The following is a 22,271-nucleotide window of genomic DNA, read 5'->3' as shown; positions in this document are numbered from 1 at the left end:
TTAAAGAAAAAAATATAAAACAATAGCGTCTCCATTCAAGTTAGAACAGAGTCACCATGTAACCCGAACAAATCAAGTGGGCTTGCAATAGTAAGAATTGTACGTTTAGTAACAGACTTTACAATTTAAATGGTTTATACATTCTGTTGATTTTTGTTGATAATTTTTAAAACTTTAAAATATATTATTTACGAACGAAATAGCAGTATTTATAATTGAGTGATAGCAATTACCTACTTATAATAATAATACTTACCGAAAATACGATATTCCATCATCTGTTAGCGTACTAGACGTGTGATTTTTGCAGTTTTGAACGAGCACTGAGGTATGTTTATTCTCCGAACGTTCAAACACTACTAACCTAAAAGCGCACCCAAATGTCTATTTGGGTGCTCTTTTCGTCGCGCCATTTTTTTATCGCTGATTGTGTATCTAGTTCTTATTAGTGATCGAAGGGTTCAATAGATTAAGCGAATTACATCGAAAACTAGCGGTTTATTTTATTTTCCCCTTTTTTGTTATTTGTTGTTATAGCGGCTATCGATAAACGTGCTCTGTAAAAATTTCAAGTGTCAGATGCACATTTGAAATTTGTATTTATATCTGACACTTGATATTTTGAAAAAAATTGAAAAACGTTGCGGCTACTACGGTTCGTGCGATAGAGCCCTGTGACAGACAGACAGATGTTTGAAGTTTAGTAATAGGGTTCCGTTTTTACCCAATGCGTACGGAATCCTAAAAAGTACGATACGGCGACCCATTGCGCATGAATAAATATATAACTATCGGAGTCGGATGCAATGATTTAATTCTCTAACCCGCACAACATTGAATAATGTGAAAGACATAAGAATGTACTAAAAATAAATCTGTCTGCAAAGTATAAGATTAATAAAGCTTGATGAAAGTCCTTTGAGAAATGTTACAAATAAATATAAACTTGACCGCTTTATGTTCTTGCTACTCGTATATTTTTATTGTCAATAAACAATGAACAGTCTTGAATAGCTTACGATAAATTATATAAATACAATGCTATTGGCACATGCTTTTGTGGGAGATTCTGACAACATATCTTCATAATGTTTTAATATAACTTTTTAACGTAATTGATGGTAATTCTATCTATGTAGCGAAAAGCTAGTAATAAAATGTAGTGAAAGCTAATGTAGAGTCATCAAATGTCTGTTTTAGTACTCTTACTATGAGTTTTTACGTTTTTAAAAATTGTCTGTTTTTATATTTGTTTACGTATTTCCATAGATTTCCAATCAGTTCTGATACAGTCTGCTAGGGGCGCTGATTGTAAATGTATGGCCAAATACGTAAAGAAATACCAGTCATTTTTGTAAAAACTTATATTAAGGGTAATGTTCTTAGGCCTTAGTACGAAATGCAATAAGATTAGTTGCATTTAAAAATGTCCAAATAGGTTTTCCCAAACCGGAGCTAAAATTAGTTCATAATTTTATATTTTAAGTCACAAATGACGAATAAATGATAGTATTCGATAACTTTTTACAATTACGAACTCTTACTAAGGCTGCTTATCGTTTTATCTTCCAGTTATAATTAATCACAGTTCAAAAGTAATTAATTTTGAACGAAGGTAAAATCAATGTGACCTTATAAAGCTAGTACCTATAACAAAGATTATGATTGGAGATAAGGTCAAAATAGAATATGTAGATACACGTTGCACGTGCTACCTGGCCGTATCCAATATTAACATGAGCGACTAGGGATGCAAGTTTGCGAAATTATCGATATAAATATCGTTATTTATACCAAAGATCTAAACTATCGATTTACCGAAAATATCGAAAATTAAACGCGATATTATCGATATATCAACAATTTAAAATATTTAGGTCGGAGAACCTTTTTTATCGCCAAGATATTTCAAAATTTTTATTACCCTAATGTATAGGATAATGTTTCGAGCGTACATATGACGTATGTATATTTGAGTCTTTGGCAATCCCGAACGGCTTGACGGATTTAAAAAGTTTGGATATTGTTAGATTTTTTGAACGAGGAGTGAGTGTGAAGATGATTATTTTTAAGCAGTCGGCTTTTGTTATTTTTAAAATTACAAAACTTATATTTATTTTATTCGTTATTTTTTCTTCGATTTAGTTGTATCGATAGCGGTATTTTATTTGTTTTCGATCGATTCGATACCAATATCGTATGAGCTATGTTTATAAAATGGATGTAAGTATCGATATTTTTTGTGCCATATTATCGAAATTTCGATATTTAGTTGCATCTCTACGAGTGACACCCACGTATCAGGAAGAAAGCTCTTCCATTCGGTTGTTAAAATATTTATAGGCTAATAATAATGGAACGTCCTCATCGGAAGCTAGTTCATTGCTTATAAAAACACATCGGTGGGTTTTATAATAACAGACATCTTGATTTATATTTTACTTAGTATAAAAGGAGAATAATACTTTTACCTCAATTTGTACTGTACTGTACTTTAAACTTTATAATGTAAATTTAGATACAAAATACATGTATATTTCTTTTAATATTTTAGCATGAAAGTTTGCAAGAGTTGTTAGTTATTTTTACCTAAGGTGGATTTATTCTTCGTATTTGAGAAAGTTATTTTGAATATATAGATGTAGTAAACGAGTATGAAGGCTCTTGGTAAGTGGTTAGTGTGATTAACCGAAGAAAATATTAAATACGTCATCTGAGGGGTAAGTTGGAACGTCTCGTATATGCATCAGTGTCTCCCTTCCACCACACCCTTCAAAATGTATTAGAGCTTAATTTCGCTGTTACGTAGCTTAAATGGTTTGTTTTGTTAAAAAAAACTTATTTATTCTGATTTGACGGATGTGGTATGGGCAGACTTGCTTATACTGGGCGGTTAATTAAAGTTGGTTAATTGGTTACATATATTAATGGGCGGCACTTACATTGCAAACCGTTTACCAATTCATATCCAATCAATGCCGTGACTTACATAGTTAAGTATATTAAATAGTTACGTAAGTCTAGTCTCTCAATGCATGAGTCTGCCTCAGCCATTCCGTATTCAACGTGGGCGGTTCGGCGCCCTCTACTATAATAATTATATTACAGTCTCTCAATTTTATCCTAACTTTAGAATATGTGCCTATTCACACGTATCATAACTACACTACAACCATACTACAAAGGCAACAGGCGGATGCAAATTTATATGAAAAAGCATTATTTTAATCATGCTGAGTATACTTAGAAAACAAAAATGTAGACAACACCACATCGCAGTCACAAAGAAACCACTAGCGAGTTACACATAACTAAAGCTTACTGGCATTTAGTTGCTGCATTGTAGTGTAGTTGTAGTACGTGTGAATAGGCACTTACTTTGTTCTGACAGCGATCAAGTGCTGCATTTCAGAGGACTTAGCCAATTCGGATCCAATTACTCGTTATTGCAAATAACTGTCAATAAATAAACATCGTAATACGAGATAGCTATTAAAGTTCCATACCGCAATGTGATAGTAAAACGATGTTTAAGAATATAATTTACAATCCTGTCATATCTGGAATAGCTTCTGGCCGTATAAATACGGGCAGGCGGCTCCGAACGACGGATCTATTATTAGACCATTCATAACTCTGACCATTGGAAGTACCTACATCTTTTAGCCTTATTTTATTTCATTCATATTACTCACGTACAGACTTATGCTTATGGTAGACTGATAGACTTATGGTTGATTCTGATCTTATAAATTGCAGGTCCGAGATTTAAACCTTAGGTTTGTATATCTTTTTTTAGTTTAGTTATTTGCTCATTAGAAATCAATTATATTTGTTTGTAAAGATGAATTGATATAAAGTTATTATGTTATCTGTTATATAAATGATTTATTCTATAAGTCTAAGTCCTCTGTATTATGACATTGAATTTGACATGTTAATTAGTGTAAGTGATTCATGTATCGTTCTAATTAACAATAAATAAATAAATAAGAAAATATCGTGAGGCAACGAACGCTTCTGAGAGCTCTTTTCTAAATTTCTCAAAGGTTTGTCTACTATACAGTAGATTATATTTTCAAGTATCCTCACTCTAAAAGGAGAACATTGCCCAGCAGTGGGACAGCAATGGGTTGACGACGAGACTTGAGTATTGGCAATTGTGTTATAAAGTTTTCTCTTTACTTGGCAAAATTCTCCTACTGTTTTGCAAATACAAATAGTCATTAATCTAAAAACTATTAGTGTGTCATCATGTGGGTGGAGGGAACACAATAAGCGATCTGTGACCACCATCCATCATACAATGGGATATAGCGATATTGTGTACAGATTTAAATATAGAAGTGGAAACATTGAGTGGGTTTCGTCCCACGATTTGGCATAACCTTTAATGCAGATAACTGTAGTTAAACGACTTAAGTTACTTTGCAATGCATTTCCACGCCTACCTAAGCCGATAAGTTTTAAATTTATTTTTATAAGGTTTTTCATATACACGTAGCGAATTCTTTGTAAGTTAATATGTACATACCTACATGTAATGAAGCAAATATTAGTAGTAAAAGAGATTGAAAAAGTTGAAGTTTTCAAAGACGAGATGAAAAATATGAAGTAAGAATTGTTAGTTTAATTATCTCAGATGAAGGATGTTTATAGGTAGGATCAGATAATTTATTGTACATTGTGAAACCTACAACATTTCGAAATGTCACTGGAACTGTATTGATTGTTATTTTCGTTCATGAGCTTATATTGGATTTAGCAATATGAATATGCGTACATAACCTGTAGGTACATTTTGCGGAAACTACTCTTTATATTATTTTTTGCACCATTTCATATTAGTTTTTTAGATACACGTGTAATATTGTAGGGACATATAATAATTATCTTATATATACAATTCTCGTGTCACAATGTTAGTTACCGTACTCCTCCGAAAGGGCTTTACCGATTTTCATTATTATGCATATTCAGTAGGTCTGAGAATCGGCTACTATCTATCTTTCATACCCCTAAGTGATATGGGTTATTCACCTTTAACATTGTTTTATTTATATGGCACTACAATGTTTGCCGGGTCAGCTAGATATATATTCAAATCACAATAATTTCTTATTGTTAATGCAACCTTCTACCTTGCAATGAAAAATATCCTGTAACCATGTACTCGTATTGTCTGTGTTTGTTATTAGTTACTTTAAATTCTGATTCTTCATCAGACAAATTTTCCACGTTAAAATTTCTGATGTGGAGACGGACAAATCGAAAACCCAGTGCGTTCGTTAGTTGTATGAGTTGTATGTTGTATCCCCTTCATACACGTCGTTCATGGTACGAGTGGTTTGCGTCTCATTAGTGCCGTGTAAGGACGTATTTTGTGTTATACGAACTTTATCGTATAGTTTTTATATCCATGTATGACTTTAGCTCGTAATGAATGAGTTTTTGTTTAGATAACCGAGTTTATTACCCTTAAGCATATCGAAAACACTTTACTATACATTTTGCAATAAATAATATTTTACTCTGAAGTGCTAGGACTAGAATTTCATAATTTAACACCTTACAATATCGTGTGCAAGGGAAAATACTTGCAAATTTGTTACCAAAATGTAGCGTTTTGTTTTCGTTTCGTTTTTGTGTAGCTCATTTCTAAAGAGCGATCAACAATAATAATCTTATGCTTCATAAAATAAATTATTCTGTTCTCAATTTACCAAATAATTTGTAAAAGCATGTTACCACATAAGCATATTTCTTTATTTAGAAAGAATAGAAGTATGGAGATATACGGCACGTCTAACCAAACGATTAAGATTATGCGTACGTATCAATAAAGCAAGGCAAATGGCTAAAAGCCACTTATGTGATGGGCCTTCGTCCCTTGTTGATTGGTTGTCAAATCAATATTCGGTATAAATACAAAACCTCTCATATTTTATCTTCTAAATGGTCCTACAACGATTACAACTTATAGGCTGATCGTTCAATGGCTATTCTTGCTTGAGCAACTAGTCGATTTTAATTACGTATTCCGTTTTGGAGACAAAGAGAACAATTTGCGACATGGAAATTCTTAATGTTGGAATCGTGTTGAAGAATGTCCGCATTATTATGCAAATGAACGGTCTCGGAAGTTGTGTACATAAAAGATGCTATATATTTTTATAGAAAAACCACATTTGGTTGCACGAGTTTTTTCGAAGCTTTGTGTGTATTGGAAATTGTAGCGCGCCCTTCCCTATTTTTCTTGTATAATCTGTGCTTCCTTCGGTATTTTCAAACTTCGCGCGTATTAACTACCAATGAGAGCGCTCCCTGCCCACGGGCTGGCCTTCCACCCGCGCCTCACCCCCTCCCTCGCTCTCTCTCGGTGACTAGCAAGTGTGAGGTCACGTTTTAATCTCGATTTTTCGAATAAACCATTTTGTAAAACCGAACCCCTACAAAATTGTTTTTTTAACCATTGCTTTAAAAGGGATGCCCGAGGAAACCTATAATCTGGACAGGTTCCATACACCTGTTCTTAAAATTATGTACAGTCTACTAATCTAGTCTACCGCAGATTGCCATAGCTGTGGACTGCGAGACTGCGACCAAATCTCTTACTGTAACTATGAAAAAAACAACCCAGCAATGTAATAATATTGGATTGTAGACAACGTAACATTATAACAATATTATACACTACAAGCGAGAACTAAATACTTGGAGCTCAACAACATTACCACTCAACGGCACTTGTGTAATAGAATTAAGTTCGCAGTAACAAATAGATTTCCATACGGGAGTGTTGCAGGGTAATGCGAATTTGTGAAGGTTTCTACAGAAAGCCGCGGCGACTATGGTAAATTATGCAAATACAACTTACAAACAGTTAACAAGGGCATGAAACCTGTTATAGGGTTTACAAAATTAATCCATCTGGCCTTATATGTTTGGGGAAATTTGAACGTGGAATATGAAATATAAATAGACGAAGATTTTGTTTGTCAATCAAAATTATTTTTTCCTTGTCTGGTAGCTATTTAAGGAGATTTAGTGTTATGAAAAAATATTTTGGAAAATTTATTATTTTATTTGTTTTTTTTTTATATTTGAACCTGGCGATAAAGCAGACGTGCTACCTAATGGAAAGTAGTTAACTTCGCCTATGGACATTTGCAACACCAGTTACCATTGTTATTAATTTCTTAGGTCACTGCTCAAAATAACAATACTAGGGTCACTGATGTAATCAAATTTTAGAACGTCAATCCAGTTTAATCTACCCGGTGAGATGTCACTTTTAATAAGACTGGCTGGACGGTGTCCTATTTTAATTAACCGACTTCAAAAAGGAGGCGGTTCTCAATTCGGCCGGTATATATATTTTTTTATGTATGTACACGAATTACTCCGCCGTTAGTGGACCGATTTTTTTATTGTGTAGAGACAAGCTGGAAGTTGGTCCCACTTAAATATGGTTAGGATCCATCTATGGGTTCTGGAGAAAATGAGGGGAACTCCTCAACCCATGTAAATATATTTAATTATTCTTTCTGGATATAGCCCTGGATAGCACTGGTAGAGCACTCGGCGCGTATCTGAGAGGTTCTGGGTTCGATTCTCGGTATCGGACTATTTGAATTTTTCTCAATTTATGAATTGATTAGGTTAGGTTGGAATATATTAGTCAATATAAAACTAAGCGAGCAGGGCGCGCCAGCGCCCTGCGAGCGGGTGGGTCCGATCTGTATAAATTCAGACCTTACCTTCATTCATGATCACGTTTATACAATTTTATATAATCTATATGGACACGCTGTTTACGCCGCTATCAATCGAAATGTATTGAGCGCTGACTTTAGAACTATGTACTAAACCAACATTTATTTGAATTATTTTTTACTTTGTAGTGACATAGAAGTCGGTTATACTTTTTTATTATTTTTTTTACTATTATTGTAAGTTCTAGACATGCTTTATATGTCTATCTATTTATTATAAAAATATTTGCCTACAGTGGTCTTATTAAAAAGATAGTTACACAATGTAATTGGTCCAAAAAAAAAACAGGGTGCAGCTCAGCTATTTAAACACTTAATATATTAATATGAATGTGTAGTGCATATTTTATATAAAAAGAAAACCATTTGTATTGGAAGTTCAACGTGAAGGTGTATGCTATAGACGTCAATCGGTATAGGAAGTTCTATTGAGTCAATCGTATTCCAATAAGTATAACAGGGTATGGCAATGTAGCTTGACTACACGTTTTAAAAACTTAAACATCAAATTAAATCTTGTATTTTTGTGCGATTCGCAAAGATAGGTAAACATTCTTACAATTTTTTTTTTTTTCAAAATTCAATCAATCCTTGACACAACTTTGTTATCACTATAAGTTAGTAGGTACCTACGGATTACGGATAATTATAAATTTTAGACTATAGATGTTTTATGATGTAAGCAGGGAGTTGATTTATCTCCGACGAGTAACTTGTTTGTAAATTACACAAGATATAAGCTCAATACCTACACTATATTGAAGAAAGATAATCACAAGTCTCTTTTATACGCCTACAGATCATATACATCTGCTCACTGTTAAAAAAGCTTTAATATTAGACTTTCTGACAGTACTTTCTACAAGATTCTACTAAGTGTAATATATTGTTACAATCGCGTGTATAAGATATATTTAATCTTCTCATAAAAAATACTGATGACAAATAGAGAATGGTTCTACTTTTGTTAGTATTCAATAAATAATTAGTAAAATTCTTACCTGTAAATTATGGTAGAACCACAGAGAGCCGGTGACAGAGATAGAGAACCACAGGAAGAGAGTGAACACAGACACCTGGCTGATGTGGAAGGCATTGAGCAGCGTTGACAGCACAACTGCGAGCGCGTGGCACAACACTATTGGCAACGCGCACCGGTCGATTATGTCCCATGGCACTTCCTGTAACAACCAATCGAAAAATTCAATGCATACAATTTAAATATAAATAAGTTCCTCTCGGTTATTATACATTTTTATGCAGAAATAAAAGCAGAAAGAAAAACTCTGAATTGTTGTTGTAAAACCTACACAACCAAAATATTGTCAACCCACGACTCGTCGCTGCAAATCAAGTTATAGAATTTAAACTGCCAATTTCATTTGTTTTAAATGTTATTTAAACACCTTGTTTCATAAAACTGCAGTATAAAAAGATATAGAGGGTATAAACTTTCTCCAAAAATATATATAACAATGAAAAAGGCACATTATTCTTTCAGTAACTCTCGATGTTAGCGTGGTATAATTTTAATCAGATAGACCCGAGTTGGAGTATTCTTTGTAATATTATTTTAACAAATCAGATATGCTGCATATAAAACACACTTTCGCTTTGCATTATCTTAAAAATATAATATTACAATACATTAACACTAATATCGGCGTAAGAATTTTATGTTTGCAAAGTTTTATACGTTTGTAATATTTTATCGCACCGGACTAGGCGGGAAGCTGTAAGTAATGATTTAGCAACTCTTAAGAACAGATGGTAAGCGCACAATCCGCGCAAGTTGCCATACGTTAAACACTTCTTATTTTATGTAGATTTTAAGTTGAGAAGTTGTGAAAGCGCTATCATACAGACTGAATATTCACTCGGTTATTTCAGATATTTTCATGTTCCAAATAGATATACCTACTAGCCTAAAGTTAGTACGCTGGGTATGAAGTGTAAATAAATACGCGAATGAGATAATCAACTCTCTGAATCTATGACGTCATTGCTTACATAAATAGAAATCCAAAATACTTCAACTGTTTCGAAGTATATTTATAGCTCAGTTATCACGCAACGACTTTAAGTATGGATTCATAACGGTTTTGAATAATATAATTTATATAAAAATAAATTAAAGGAGTAGAAACTCTATAATACTGAGGGAAAAGTTTCAAGAGAAAGGCGAAACCGTTCTGTTTGAAATGTTCTATAAATAACCCTTAAGAAATAAGATGTTTATGAAACAGAAACAGTAAACGGGTAACATTTAATTTACAGTTAAATGGATATTTATTACAAAACCCTAATAGGATACAAATATTAATTACTAGCTGACCCGGCAAACTTTGTACCGCCTCAAAACCTATGTATCAAATATATTTCATATAAAATTAGCCTATGTTACCGTGGATAATGTAGCTTTCGAATGGTGAAAGAATTTTTAAAATCGGTCCAGTAGTTTTTGAGCCTATTCATTATAATCAAACAAACAAAGTTTTTCTCTTTATAATATTAGTATAGATAAGTATGAATAAAGTGTGTACCACCCCATTCTATAAATGCTTTGATACATCTGAGAACCAAGTAAAAGTATATCATGCCTGTACTATTTTAACGTCTCTAAAATTACATGACATTTAAATTATGCTTTAAATATAAATAGCCGTGATAGTGGTTAAGAAACTCGGCCTCTCGATCAAGGGGTCCGAGGTTCAAATCCCAGCTCTGATTTTTCAAAGATATGTGCGTATTAGAAATTAATTATCATGAATGATGAAGGAAAACATCGTGAGGAAACCTGCATACCTGAGATTTATAAAAAAAAAAAAAAAATGTCAAAGGTATGTGAAGTCTACCAATACGTACTTGGCCAGCGCGGTGGACTATGGCCTAATCCTTCTATTTACGAGAGGAGACCCGTGCCCAGCAGTGGGACAATAATGGGTTGATGATGATGATGATTAAATATAAATATTGATTACATTACGTAATTAACTGGCCAAGTGCGAGGCGAATTTGCACACTTAATGTTTTGTTATCATAGCAGCCATAGAAGTAAAATTTTGAAGGTGGTAGAACCCTTTGTGGTTCGACTCCGGCGGCACCACCGCCACACCTATTTCTACCTAATTACAGCAGTGTTAGCGCTGCTGTGTTCCGTTTTGAAGAGTGGTAAGGGAGACAGACTTTTCTGAGGCGTTCCAGCTTAGTCCTCAAGCGTAGCGGCGCATCTGTGGCCGACCTCAGGTATGAATATCTAATCCTATCTGGGGTTGATTACAGATGTCCATGATGCAGTAGCCACTTACCATCAGGTGGACTGCATACTCGTCTTCTACTCCTATATTATAAAAAAAGTAAATACATTGTAAAAATGTTGACTGTTTACCTATTAAAGTTTAATAGACAGCGAAAAACGTTGAAAAGAAGCGGTTTCTTGTATAGCGACCTATATTTATTTCGAATCAGTTGTTGTTGTAGCGGCTACCGGTATACATCTTATATATAAAATTCTCTTGTCACAATGTTAGTTATCGTAGTCCTCCGAAACGGCTTTAGCGATTTTCACCAAATTTTATATGCATATTCAGTAGGTCTGAGAATCGGCTACTATCTATTTTTCATACCCCTAAGTCAGGGTTGTTCACCTTTAAATTTTTTTTATTTATATGGTAAACACAACGTTTGCCGGGTCAGCTACGAGTAGTACTCTGTAAAAATGTAGTAGAGCCCTGTAATAGACGGACAAATGACAGGTGGACAGACAGCGGAGGGTACAGAACTCTAAAAAGGTAGGAATATCCTTCATATTTCAATACGAATGCCTGTTACATATCATAACGACACTAAAATGGTTCGTATTATTATGCATGACATGTTTCACTTTGCGATGCCTTCCAATTTTTTGCGCTTATAACCTTGGCCGATTTTTTATCCATTTCTTTCAGTAATTTAAAATTGGACGGCAATGTAGGCTGTATTTGTTCCGTCTTTGTTATATAATAAAGTGTACTATTTTTAGTTCATTGGATCATTATTATTTTTTTAGTATCATTTGCTACAAGATTTTGAACTAAAACATCTATACGGATTCTTTAGAAATTTATACTTTTAGGGTGGTATAAAATTGAGATATATTGCCTCTATGTTCCGTATTGTAATACCCAATAAAATTACAGATGCACAAAGTATTTAGACAGTTAAGTTCTATTGTGGTCTCATCTATACCTGTGGTATCTACAAGGGGCACAATAATAAGAAAATTGAAATCAATATTTGTATATTGATCTGGGAAGTAAAATGTTCTGCATGAGATAAGCGGAAACTGGAGAGGCTATCTACAATTATGTACAATTATCTTAACAAATATTGTGTGAAAGAGCGGTGCAAGGTACTGTTGCGAGAATTTCTTGCAATTAAGTTAAGCAACCCGAAGTGGCGGACCTCTTTAAATTTGGTTCAATTCAATAAACTGTAGCACTTCGCTGTTTTATTCAATTAACTGTGGGTAGGATTTCCGTGGACGTAAACGTAAGGTTTAATTCCGAATACATACATCGCTTCCAAGGCTAACAACGTTTCTTTGACATAAATGTCCTGTTTGAAAAGGTTGTTTTAAGGACTCCAATTAAATAAATATAGTGCATACTTAATAATTGGCGCCTTTCACAATTATTATTATTATCACGCCCTTATTTATTGGTATATTATCGATATCTATACATATGTTTGCATATATAATTTTCCTCAAATAAAAACGTACAGAATATCAATCTATGTGACCGTTAAAATGATCTTTGATTAAAACCTAAGTATAATGTATACTTACTCATTTATAAAGCGAATAAATGAAATAGTAGGTACAATAAAAGCCCAGTAATCAATTCAAATTACCTGTGATTGTGTTTGTGGGTTTTTGATGAGGGATCCGCGTCTTGCCGAGGGGCGGCGGTGCATGGAGGGCGCGGTGATGGAGGCGCGGCGGGTCACGTCACCCGCGGCCATGGCTGCTCACCTCTACAACAAGGGAAGGCAATTTTAATTTCCCATCGAGCTTTTGTAGTCTAATTGCTAGTACGTTTCCTCTCCCACCTTCGTAGTCACACCTTCAAGAGGATATCACTTGCTCCGTTTCGCTTTGAAATTAAATTTATTTTATAACCAACTAGCTTATGTATGGTAGGAAATAGAAATTTATCTAGGACATGTTTATATGAAAAAAAATCTGAGAATTTGGTAAGTAAAATACTTTTTGACGTAGCTACTGAAGTGAAATTATTTGTTGAAAAGGGTTTAGTAAGGTAACAATATTTAGCTACATGAGGCGTTTAAACTTAGTCCTCAGGGGCAACACAATTTGTTGTACACTTCAGTAGCCTTACCATGAGTTTTTACGTTTTGACAAATATGACTGTTTTGGTATTTGTTTACGTATTGGCCCATACTATTTCCAAGTTCTGACACAATCCGCTAGGGGCGCTGATTGGAAATTGTATGGGCAAATACGTAACGCATACCAAAACAGTCATATTTGTCAAAACGTAAAAACTCCTGGTAAGGGTACTGATGCGATACGACTTCAGTAGCACTACCATGAGTTTACAAAAGTATTACTCGCTAGCGACTGCGTAAAATAAATGTATGAAAAATTGTACAGCGCCTCTGGTGGTTACTCGTAGAAGTAAAATCCGTAGTGGCGTAACTCGATACGTAAAAAACCTATCGAAATCAAATCGCTAGCGAATGTCATTATGATCTATTGCCATACAAATTCGGTCCCATGAGTCATTAATTTGACAGACGTTGTCAAGAAATACCGTAACGATAGTAGTTATGTTATTCACTGGAAAAATGACAATAGTTTTCTATTTACAATTTCTATAGTGGCGTTTCTATGCCAACTCGTGGTAGTGCTACAGATGCCCCTCTTTTTGAAGCTATAACTGTGTCCACTGTAGTTGCTACTTCAATTACATTATGAAGTTACATTTGTTAAGCCCAGTCGTATCTACAGCGTAACGTAAATTGTTATATAAAAGCAATATACAATACGTTACGTATTTATCGTATACTATTTTCTTATTATGATTCCAATGATTTTTTGCTTGATAAAAGTTACTCGAACTCGCGTCTCGATATTTTGACATGTTACCAGAACGTGTGGGCAACAATAATATTATATTATGTCGATTAAGAAAAAGCGGTATTTCTTTCACACATCAATGCCGATATCGGTAAGTTTGTGTCGGAAATAATTATATCGCTATCCGCCTCGTTCAGTGAAATAATGCTTTTAGGAGTTGAAAACATTATGGTTCAATACTCTCAGTTAGAAATATTTTTTGAGGAATATCTCATTGTAATTTCAGTTAATAGGTTCAGTAGCCTCAAGGCCGGTGACGAGTTAGCTCGCGTTATTATTCCATTATTTGAACGGAATATTTTGGCATATTCTCTACCCTGACAAATATGACTGTTTTGGTATTTATTTACGTATTACCAATCAGCACCCCTAGCGGATTGTATCATAACTTGGAAATAGTATGGGCCACTGTACTGTATGTGTCTAAAACCGATGCATTTTTAAAAAATGAAACGATAAAGGTTAAATAAACATTCAGTCACATATCTGGTCCATAAATATTAATATTAAAAAAATAAGAATCAGTTAACAGCTTTTATGGGCCAAGAATTAGTAATTAGGTACACAAATTTAATATCGATTAAGTAGATATAGGATAGAATAACGGAGAGTGTGAGATTACAACGTTGCCGTTTTCTAGAACTCCACTAAAGAACCCAAAAACTTTTATCATAACAACCATAAAATCACTTGAAAATGTATTCTCCTAAAAGTCGTTGTTTGACAGGCTACAATTCTACAAAGAATACACACTCAACAGTAGAAAGCTGAATGCGCCACGCAAAACATGTGTGGTCCTCGTTACGTTCGTCTCCCGCTGTGCTCACTCAGAGCTCTCATGACAAACGGTAGCGGGGTCACATGTACGAAACGGATTAGTGTCCATTCACACGTACCACAACCGTACCACACTACAACTACGCCACGACAACAATTGCATACACACAACTGTAGAAAGCTGAATGCGCCACGCAAAACATGTGTGGTCCTCGTTACGTTCATCTCCCGCTGTGCTCACTCAGAGCTCTCATGACAAACGGTAGCGGGGTCACGTGTACGAAACGGATTAGTGTCCATTCACGCTTACCATAACTGTACCACACTACAACTACGCCACGACAACAATTGTATACACACAATTGTGGAAAGATGAATGCACCACGCAAAACATGTGTAGGCCTCGTTACGTTCATCTCCCGCTGTGCTCACTCAGAACACTCATGACTAACGGTAGCGGGGTCACGTGTACGAAACGGATTAGTGTCCATTCACACTTACCACCACCGCACCGCACCACAACTACGCCACGACAACAATCACCTCACCTCAACGACATCTGTGTGAGCGAGTGCAATTAAAGTGTTGTTATGACGTTTTAACGACCAATACAACTATACTTACTATACTAAATCACTACGCAACTGCAAGAGCCACTGCGCATACTAGGCTCGCATTTATAAACCAAGATACATATTTGTAGTTACAAAAATGTAACAATTGATTGCCGACATTTTGTGCCGCCGTGGGGTGCGATTATAGTACGTGTGAATAGCTTAATGGTAAAGTTTGTTTGCACCACACTTGATTACGTAATAATTCTCACTTAGCGCGGTCGTAAGCATTATACTGTGATGTCTCGTAACTATCTCTTAATTAACCTGTATATTGCCTAATACAGACTTTTTAAGAATACCAATAAGAGAAGTTAATAAGACATTACGTATTTATGGAGAAGAAAATGAGCTTGTAATCCGCAAAAAAAAAGTTTTCTCTCCGTATTATTTGAATACTTTGAATCGTTCGAAACTGATTTACTTATAAGGCCATGGCAAATGCTTCTGTGTTCTGGTTTGAATATTGTAATAAGGTATTTTATCTAAAGATAATACGTTCTAATTCAGTTCGGAAGGTAGGAACGCATAACATGTCACTCGTTTTTTTGCGGGTACTGCCGCTCAATCTCAGATCAATCAAGCCCAGGTGAACATTTATAATCGATCCCAGTATTAGGTAATGAGGTTATTCTGCTATGTGTAAAGTATACACTATATCACACTCTTGGACCACAGCAGCATCGAATACAGCATTAGATGCTGCGATACGGCCGAAATAAGTGTGGCAATGCTTCCTCCGAAATCGAACCACAATAGGCAATTAGGTACAACAACTTTAAAACCAAATCTCATTGTTTTACATATTGTAAATTCATTTAACGGTAGGCTTTTGTTATTAAAGCAGTATTTTGTGGTTCTTTTGTATGAGCGTTTTAATTAACAAAAGTAAAACAATTACACTAAATACAAAACAAAGTAGCGAAAATATGTTGTACGGCGTTCAGTATTAAAATTTGACATAGTTAGGAATTGCGTTACAGTCATAAGACAAAAAATTATGAAGATTTGGAGATGAATTTCAACGAGTAACATAAGAAGATGTAACGTAATAATTTTATAGGCAAAAAAAAATTAAATAGGCAAAAAAATATAATTAAATAGGCAAAAAAATTGTCTCATAAAAAGCCTGCCTAGTGCTTACACTGATAGCTACAATGTTTTTGTACATTGAAATTACGAGCATGCAGTCCATCTGATGGTGGTAGTTGTGTCCATGGAGATATATAGATAATACTATATTGGGTTGATTATAGATCATTTATCGCCGAATTCAGTCAAATGCCCGGATCTAGATGCCAATGACGACTTACCATCAGATGAACTTTATGCTCATTTACTACTTCATTCATACTTAATACTTTGAAGGTGGTAGAATCGCTGGCGGCGCATCTGTAAGCGACCCCAGTATCTAATCTTATCTGGGATTGATTGCAGATGTCCATGTGCGGCAGTAGCCACTTACCATCAGGGTCCAACTGCATGTTCGTCTGCTACTCCTACGAGTATATTATTAAAAAAATACAGAAGCAAAAGGTTACCGAAAATGTTATGACCGACTTATGGTTACACAATATTACATGTTCTATTCACAATTTTTGTTGTATTTAACCAGTAGGGATGATATCGCGTGCAAACAAATGATCATAAGTACTTACCATATTTCCCTTGCGATATACAGTATGTGATTTATTTAAGTAGAGGTGAGTGTTATTCATGTTCAACGGTATGCTATTTGTATTAGCGGTTACATCATCATCAACCCATTACTGTCCCACTGCTGGGCACGGGTCTCCTCTCAGAATGAGAAAGATTAGGCCATAGTCCACCGCGCTGGCCAAGTGCGTATTGGTAGACTTCACATATCCTTGAGATTTTTTTTTTTATAAATCTCAGGTATGCAGGTTTCCTCACGATGTTTTCCTTCACCGTTTAAGCAAGAGATAATTAATTTCTAATACGCACATAAATTTGAAAATCAGAGGTGCGTGCCTGGGATTTGAACCTCGGACCCCTCGATCGAGAGGCCGCGTTTCTTAACCACTAGGCTATCCCTGCTTAATTGTATTAGCGGTTACATTAGATATTAATTGAAACCATTCATTTGGCTGTACGGAACACATTGTTTATCTATTTATTGGCACGCAGTTACTCACAATTACTTCATATATTTTTTGTCTAACTGGATTTCCGCTGCGTGTTTATTGCATTTCAGTTTGAACGATATGTTTGTCAGTTTGAAAAACTAGTGGGCTTCGATAAAAGAATATAAATTTATTTTTGCTCAATTTCGTTTGAATCGTCTATTATTTTAACATCAACCTTGACTACGCCGAAAAATATAATGACTTCCATTTTTAATATTACTCAGGCTTAAAATTATAATAAGTGAGATTTTTGTAGCGGAAGCTACGGCCGCTCGACTTAGATGTTATATAAATTGTTATTACAACATAATTTTAATGTAATAGTACAAGTAAATATTTATATTAATAAACGAGTTTCCAAAACTTTACTAGATGTGTCAGTAGATATTTTAGTTATAGGTCGGTAGTGTTAAATTTTGTATACTAAAATATCTCATAAACGTAACCTTTTACGCCACCGTCACATAATAATAAATGGTATGTCACTAGGGTTGTCAATCTGAGATCGATTAATCGAAGAAATGACTTTTTTCATATATTTTTTTAAAATATGGATCATTTTAATCGAAACCTAACATTAACACAAAATATTTCTATTTCTGATGTAATTACATCAAAACTTGCTACCTTTTTGTGTTCGTCTTATTGGGCGGCGCAGAATATTCTTAGCAACCTTTCTTTTGCTTAAATATTCCCAGAGAGACAAAAAATAAATCGATTTTTAAGAAACCTATTCTCTAGTCTTCGAATAATTTTACGAATCTTTTATTAAAACTGATATCAAATTGATTTTAACTCCGTGTTTTTTTCCCTATTGATCCCATCCCTACACGATACTCACTGAGTACAAATACGTGTTGACGCTATTTGATAGAAAACTTTAGGGTTATCGTGGATACACAAAATATTTTAATCCTGAATAATGGCGACGCATTCTCCAGATAAAATATGGCGACCTTGTGTACGAGCTTCAATGCTAAATAAATACCTATGTACTATGAAACAAAAGAAATGGTAGAAAATTTCGTGGTTCGCCGCAAGTACTTCTGTCTAATAACAGCGGTGTTAAGCGATGTTGAAACTGGTTTGAAGAGGTGATAAAAAGGAAACTTACATCCTCAAAGATAGGAAAGCATCTGTGGTAATTCTATGAAAGGACTCGCTTCCTAATGATGTTTTCTTTCACCGTTAAGTAAGTGAAAATTAATTTCTTATACGCACATAACTTTGAAAAATCAGAGGCGTAATCAATTAATCAAGCCTGGAGTTCGAAACTCAGACCTTTCGATTGAGAAGACGAGTTTAAATCACTAGACTCTCAGTTTTTTTATAATATAGCAGTCCACCTGATGGTAAGTGGCTACTGCCGCCCATGGACATTTGTAATTAACCACAGATAGGATTAGATATTCCTACCTGAGGTCGGCCACAGTTGCGTCGCTACCCCTGAGAACTACGCCGGAACGCCTCGGAAAAGTATGTCTCCTTTACCACAAAGTGGAACACAGCAGCGCTTAATACTGCTGTTATTAGGCAGAATAGGTGTGGCGGTGGTGCCGCAGGAGTCGAACCACAAAGGGTTCTGCCACCTTCAAACTCAGTAACTACTTTTTATGCTGTAACAAAAAGTTTATAATAGTAAATTAAAAGTAAAGTAGTAGAATTAGCCCCTGGTCTAAATAAAAATCATACTCATTTCATAGCACTGCAAGGGTTCATTATTTATTAACGTCATTAACGTCTACGTGTGATAATGAAATAAAACCATGAAGAAACGCTTTCACTCCCGCAATAATTTACTCGGTACAACTCGTAGATTATTATAATGCTTTTCAGGTTAGTTTGTATTTACTTTGGAAATAATTTTAAATTTTGTTAGAAATGTTTCTATTACTAGAAGAACGTAGTATTTAAAAACTGGGTATACTCAATATAATGTTCAGTAGCTAAGGAGCGTGAAACTCTGAGATTCCTTACTGTTGCGTTGCTACAGCTGGACTAAGTGGAACGCTTACGGTTCCTCCGTTACCGCAGCCTTTAAATCAGAACGCAGCGTTTCTTAATACTGCTGTTATAATACATAAATATATATGACAGTGGTTCATACAGAATTGAATCACAAAGGGTTCTACATCGAAATATTAAATGTACTACTTAAGAAAATAACACAGTTATTCTTGTATAACAAATAGTTCTATTGATAGCCCTAAAAATATATGAAATTACAATGTTTCTGATTCTGTCTACAAGAATAATATTTTTCGCTAGATACGATCGCATGTTACTCAAAATAAACATAAAAGCGAATTTTTGAAGCAAGATTGTAAACTTTATTTTCGTGAAGTGCCGAAGACGTACGAATTCGTAAATAGAGAGTGCATTAGATGTAAATGTCGCATGTGACGGTGTCGCGATGCTGCCGCCCGCTGCCGGCCACGTTATTTTTACACAGCCAGCGATCACGGTGACCCAAAATATTCACCCGCCAGATTTATATTATTTTTGATAGATGTCGTGGCTTGCTATTTCGGCCTGCTATCTAAACTTCCATTCAAATGGGTTACTGTTACACTGCCAGGTGCATATTCATGTTAGTAGTCAGATAATGTTATGTGATTGAAGTAGCTGCGTAGTTTTTGTACAACTAGGCGGTACGCGTTAATAGCGTTGCCTGGATAACTGGAATCAACTCCATATTGAATTGGAGATCTACCAGAAGTCTGTAACAGATGAATTGCCACTAGTAAGGTCTAAAATGAGCCCTCAAATGTAAGACAACCGGCATCTACACCCTAACACCGAAATTAAAAAAATATTTACCCTAATAATGGTTGTGGCCGATGGTACCACCCTGGTTTTGGCCCCACCCCATTTAAACTGTTTCTATAAATTTTCTAATTTCATTATTGTAATTTAAAACGCTATATTTCAACAATTAATTATAATTTTACTGAAGTAACTATATATCTCGCTAGTTGCATGCTTCTGTTTCAACAGGTAGCGAAACTTGGCAACAAAACATATTGCCATTGCATATTGCATGTTCTTTTTAGTTTTTTTCTTCCTTAACTGTTATTATAAAAGATAGGCCACAAAATGTAGAGTTCAATTTCTGGGATAACACAGATTTATCCATACACTTACTAACCAAATGGATTCCTAATAACAAAAAGAACCTCGGGAACCTTCTGTTTTTTGAAGTCACTTTTAATTATACGTGTAACACGAACCCTTATTTCTGTATAGTAAACAGTATGGGAAGGTAGAGACACTGATACGAACTGTCCCAACTTAAAGGGGTAGCAAGGCCACTGTGATCGATTTTAAATAGAACTCTAATCCTATCTGGGATTGATAATAATCATAGGGTTCTAGTTGCCACTTACCAACAGGTACAGGTCATTTGCTTCTTTTACAATATATAAAAAATATAATGTATTATTTATACGAGTTAACATTGAAGATATTAGTTATTTACTAAGCTTAACTAATTCGCTAAATGAGCTACTGCAGGTATCCGAGCTATTACTAGTCGATCATTAGCACCTAACCAGACTACGTAACTAGCTTCGATATAGCCTATAGTTTGGTGTAATCAATTAATTATGATGAGCGAGTTATAGGTCATAAAAAGGTTTTATTACAATGAATTATACTATTGATATGATACATACATTGTGTCATTATAGATTGGTCGACCTCCACGTATCAGTTAGGTAAAATTGTTTTGTACTTGTAGCGGATGGTCATGATATTATTATTGATGTCGCTACCACTACCACTGTGTCTATCTGTTTGAATATTATTGAAATTATAACTGATTTTATTAGTAAAATTTTATGTTGCTGGGCACAGGTCTTCTCTCAGAGTAAATCTCTTAGGCATAGCCGCGTTAGCCAAATGCGAATTGGTAGATTTCACATACCTTTGAGAACGAGTAGAGAACGCCTTGGATAAGTACGTTTCTCTTACCACACTCATCAAACCAGAACACAGCAGCGCTTGATACTGCTAGCATAACATACATATACGAGTAGGTTTCGTGGTCGTGGTCGAAGTCAAACCAGAAAGGTTTTAACCATAATAAAAATCCACCACCTTACAATCTTTGTCACTTATGTATTTGTACACAACGTAAACAAAGTTATTTTAATATTGCCCACACAATACATTTAATTACCTACATAGCTATTTATAATTTCTGTTTACAATTAAACTGTTAAAACTCGTAGCTAAATACCGTATTCTGACAAAGCAATTACTCTATTGTAGGATACATTTCACCACCCCCACAATCTCCACATGTTTGCTTTAATTAATTTCATTGTACAAATTGAAAAAATGGAATCGTCTCCCTGTTATTGCTAACTGCTATTTTTTAGGCTCATGTTTGTGTGTGTTAGATGCCAGCAGACAAAAAATTAGGCCATCGACTAAATCGGCCGTTGTAGGAGTTTTTGAGAGATTTTTTTTTATAATACATAAGTAGCAGACGAGCATGCAATCCACCTGTACCCGTACCATGAGATTTTACGTTTTGACAAATATGACTGTTTTGGTATTTGTTTACGTATTGGCCCATGGTAAAAACCCATGGTACCCTTACTACTGATGGTAAGTGGCTACTGCCGGCCGTAGACAAATACAATCAACCCCATATAGCAATACATCCTACCTAAGGTCGACCACGGATACGAATTGAACAAATTGTTGAATAATCCAAAACATAAACACATTTTTAACACAACACAACTTTATTTTGTGAGTAATATATGAAGAAAATTAAAACTAAATATAACAAAATACGGTAAAAATA

At 34.8% G+C, this 22,271-nt stretch overlaps 1 protein-coding gene across 3 annotated transcripts in view; it reads right to left on the bottom strand.

The window, feature by feature from the left end:
* The window catches only part of LOC140744942 (D-beta-hydroxybutyrate dehydrogenase, mitochondrial), a 51,848-nt gene that overhangs the window by 26,126 nt on the left and 3,451 nt on the right, over positions 1–22,271 (bottom strand). For 2 of the 3 annotated variants that reach the window (XM_073076664.1, XM_073076665.1), the window contains exons 2-3: positions 12,669–12,791; positions 8,777–8,956 (exon numbers count right to left, since the gene is read on the bottom strand). In XM_073076664.1, coding sequence (XP_072932765.1) covers positions 8,777–8,956; positions 12,669–12,779 — 291 coding nt within the window. In that variant the 5' untranslated portion in view covers positions 12,780–12,791. Of the gene's footprint in view, positions 1–8,776; positions 8,957–12,668; positions 12,792–17,464; positions 17,484–22,271 lie in introns of those variants that run through there. The other variant, XM_073076666.1, reaches the window with a different exon arrangement.

This window comes from Epargyreus clarus, unplaced genomic scaffold (assembly GCF_041222505.1).
Source record: "Epargyreus clarus isolate Ecla_fem2 unplaced genomic scaffold, WU_Ecla_fem_2.2 ptg000009l, whole genome shotgun sequence".
Taxonomy (NCBI): Eukaryota; Metazoa; Arthropoda; class Insecta; order Lepidoptera; family Hesperiidae; genus Epargyreus; species Epargyreus clarus.
Note: the sequence above shows the minus strand (reverse complement) of the source record. Positions and strands in the feature narration are given on the sequence as shown.